The 3,652-nt window shown below is 42.1% G+C and overlaps 1 protein-coding gene across 1 annotated transcript; it reads left to right on the plus strand.

The window, feature by feature from the left end:
- The first annotated feature begins 386 nt into the window (after nt 1-386).
- On the plus strand, nt 387-1,873 carry LOC122027292. The gene is made up of 2 exons (XM_042586218.1): nt 387-544; nt 729-1,873. Exon 2 carries the CDS (start codon nt 747-749, stop codon nt 1,731-1,733), a length of 987 nt encoding a protein of 328 aa, XP_042442152.1. The 5' UTR covers nt 387-544; nt 729-746; the 3' UTR covers nt 1,734-1,873.
- The last annotated feature ends 1,779 nt before the right edge of the window (nt 1,874-3,652 follow it).

The raw sequence follows: 3,652 nt of genomic DNA on the forward strand, positions 1-3,652 counted from the left end.
TAATTATTATGGTTATGATTTTTTGAGAATTGAATAGTCTTTAAACTTTTGAGTTGAGATTTCCCAACTCCTTCATATTATCAGTATAGTCAGTGCTGCATCAGATTCAACCTACTCATCTAAGCCAGAGTCTGCAGCCGTTTGAGTTCTATGAATTCTCCATGAAAACCTACAGAGACCTATTCACTGAGTACTGCCTTTTCAAAATCAACGCCTGAATAAAACCGGCACTCGAGTTCCTCACAAGTCCTTTTCCTATTTAATTTTATGTTTTCTATTGACTGACAGCTCATATATACAAAAACATTGATCTGAACAACTAGATAAAAACAAAGAAAGTGTCTGCTGACATACATATACAAAGAAAATTCATAGTCAAACTTGGGTGGCTAAAATTAGAAATTCTCAGGGATCATTCTTTATTGCAGTGTACAAGTATATAAAGAAACCACATAGTTATTGTTTTTTGCTTTCATCGAATGCGTGCTTGATGTTCTACGGAAAAAAGGAAACTTCAGCAGCAAGAATTTTCAGAGATTCTAAGGTTTGTTGATTCTCTGCCTCACAGTTTTTGAGTTCAACTTCTTTTATGATCATTGTTTTTAAACGACGTTCACTCTTGTTCAAATAAAGTTTTTTTTTTCTTTGATATCGAGAATTTAGGGGAAAGCAAATTTAGTTACAGATAGCAATCGTGTAAAGAAACTTTTATTTTTCATTTTTTTCAGTTCTACATAAATTGAAGAATGGGCTGCATTTATTCCATGCCATTAACAAAGTCAGAGAGTTACAGTAAAGAAACCACTCAAAGAATCAAATGGAGTTCCAACTTACCAGAAGAACTCAATTCTAAGGGTGGTGGTGAGAAACGCTCTGCCGTTCTCAGCTCTGCGAGTTTTGCGTCGAGAATGATTACACCAGAAGGGCCTGAAAAGAATTCAACCATTGTGCCTGAGGAATTTGTGACTCGATCATCATGTGCTAATGATGTTGAAGTCATCAATGCGTGGGAATTGTGGGATGGTTTGGAAGAAGAAGAAAAAGAAGAGCATCACCAAGAATTGAGGGAGGAAAAGTCCACTGACGCTCAGACTAAAGATGATGAGGTTGAGAAAGTTGATTATAAGTTCGTTGTAATTAGCAAAAACTTGGAAGTAGAGATTGCAACTCCTACGAAAGATGAGAGTTTGACCAGGAACAAATCAATGGAGAATGTAGGACAGATGAAAGATGATGAAATAAAACAAGCGTTACAAAGCTATGAAACTTCAATTGCTTCCATGGAGAAAAGGGACAAGGAGGATGGGCTCAAAGATGAAACCGGTGCAGAGCAAGAAGCCACTTTGAAGGAGGTTGGAGTAGTGAAAGAGGAAAGTGACAAGGAGGATGAGCTCAAAGATGAAGCCGGTGCAGAACAAGAAGCCACTTTGAAGGGGGTTGGAGTAGTCAAAGCTGAGTTTACAAAGAATACGAGCTTGAAGGACTGGCTTCGACAAGGAAGCAAAGGGAAGCACCCCCGTTTCTCCATTGCCTCAAGGTTCGGTAGTTTTGCATTTCCAGAGCTAGGATTTGTTAATGAAAGAGATGAGGAGCCGGTGTTTGATCCTCAGATGCTTGCACAGTTTGAGCAAGCCATGGATCAATTAAATACAGATGAGGAATTTCTACTTGAAGAGATCATAAAGAGATTGGGACAAAACCAGGAGAAAGAGATGATCAAAAGCACGGAGTAGCTGAATGAGCAGATTCAAGCACAGGATACTGTAAATTCAGGATGTTATTGTTTTGATGCCTTTGTTTTCTAAAAATTTGTTCGTTATGTAAAGTTTGACCTTTCTCCTTTGGTCAAAAAGTCCATGGTTGCTTTACACGGACAGTCTACACAATCATTCTCTAATCAAATCCAACCGACCAAATCCATAACATGAACAGATATACAAAACAAATACAGCAAAGGATTTAGCAAATGTGCTTCTAGATTTGCGGCGCATAACGTTTTCTCTTAGGCAAGCTTCTAGAAATTAGTCCGGTCCGAAAATCATAGATATGGAAAATTGGAATGTGACTGACGGGATGTAAACCACCCTCTAATCTGTAAGTAGGAGAAATGTCAATGTCGGGTCAGGGAAGGGATCTTGACGTTGGTCCTCCGATGCTCAAATCAATCATCGACACGAAGAAGAAGATGGATACAAGCGCCCAAAGTGAATTACGCCTACTATGCTGGTGTACGAACCCCTTTTTATATAATGTCTTGATGGGCGACATGCGCGTTTTTTGAGCCATGGGCACATTCTCCTATTGGTTGCGGACACGTTCCCTAATTAGTCTTGGACACGTGGTCATAGACACGTTCTCCAATTGATCGTGAGCACATCCTCCGATTTTGTCTGTCGTACAATCCGCCTGTAGACCATGTCACGTGTCGATGACGTCATCTCCCAAAAATATATCCACATACACGTCAACGTTCCCGCCGATCGGCATAGAGTGATAGTTGCTCGCCCGAGTACTCCTTACTCGATCGAGTATGCCTCTGTTCGGTTGCTCTTCCTTGCAACGACGAGTTTATATAGTATGTTCATGTCCAACTGAAATAGTGATCCAGTTATCTACATGCGCCTTCACTTGGCTCATCCCATTACCGGTCGGGTAACTCATGCCCGATCGAAACATCGATCCAATCATCTACACATGTCTTCGCTTGGCTCATCCCATTACCAGTTTGGCGACTCATGCTTGACCAAAATAGCGATCCGGTCATCTACACGCGCCTTCGCTTGGCTCATCCTATTGCGGTCAGGCGACTCATGCTTGGTCAGCCCTTATTGTAGGGCTCCGCTCAACTACCATTTAGTGAGCTCGTTGGTCCTTGGCATTGACCTCCTTAACTTTGACCTCCACGTCAGCTGCTATCTTCTTCCTTTGACCTACACTTGTGGGCCCCCTTTATCACCGCATCACAAGCATTTCCCTCAAGTCTAGTCGAAGGAGACGGCAAGTCCGACTGACTGGACAAGTAACGTATCGGGTGACCTCCTCCGATCGAACACTATCCATGGCTTGGTAATCGGTCAGAGCGTTGACCGACCATTCCTTTGTTGGGGATGTATAGCTGCCCTTCGGATGACACGTCATAAGTTTGATGTTGGATCGGTCGTTTGGCTATACCATAATCGAGTATCTGTGCCGATCGGGATGGTGGACGCCCATACTTACCGATTTCTTCCATTTCTCTCGACTTTGTTGGCTGGGTGCCCAACGATAAGGGTTGTCGTCATCTCAATTTCTAGAAGACCGTGAAAATCTTTGATCATTTATGACTGAGCATGATTAAGACCCAATTTTGTCGTGAAATGGGTCTTAATCAAATTGGCACTGTTACCGAGGAGTTTGTCGCGAAACCTAGCCGACGCGAGGAGAAGAAGTCGTGCGAAGAAGGGGATTCTAGTCACTGTGCCGTCGAGTGGGTTTAAGAGAAGATTTTTCCTCTTTGAATCTAGGTCGTCCATCTTGATGAAGAGCTGATCTTGACCATTTTATTAAAGTGATGAAGGGGATCTTCATCTGACCCGTTCATTTTGATGAAGGAGATGGATGAAGATCTAGCCATTGATCTCGCTGATGAACGATTTAGATCAAGTTGTCTTCT

The sequence above is a fragment of the Zingiber officinale genome, chromosome 10A, assembly GCF_018446385.1.
Source record: "Zingiber officinale cultivar Zhangliang chromosome 10A, Zo_v1.1, whole genome shotgun sequence".
Classification (NCBI taxonomy): domain Eukaryota; kingdom Viridiplantae; phylum Streptophyta; class Magnoliopsida; order Zingiberales; family Zingiberaceae; genus Zingiber; species Zingiber officinale.

Bases quoted from the DNA above. Each gene is read 5' to 3' on its own strand.
- LOC122027292 (XM_042586218.1), top strand. From the start codon at position 747: ATGGGCTGCATTTATTCCATGCCATTAACAAAGTCAGAGAGTTACAGT.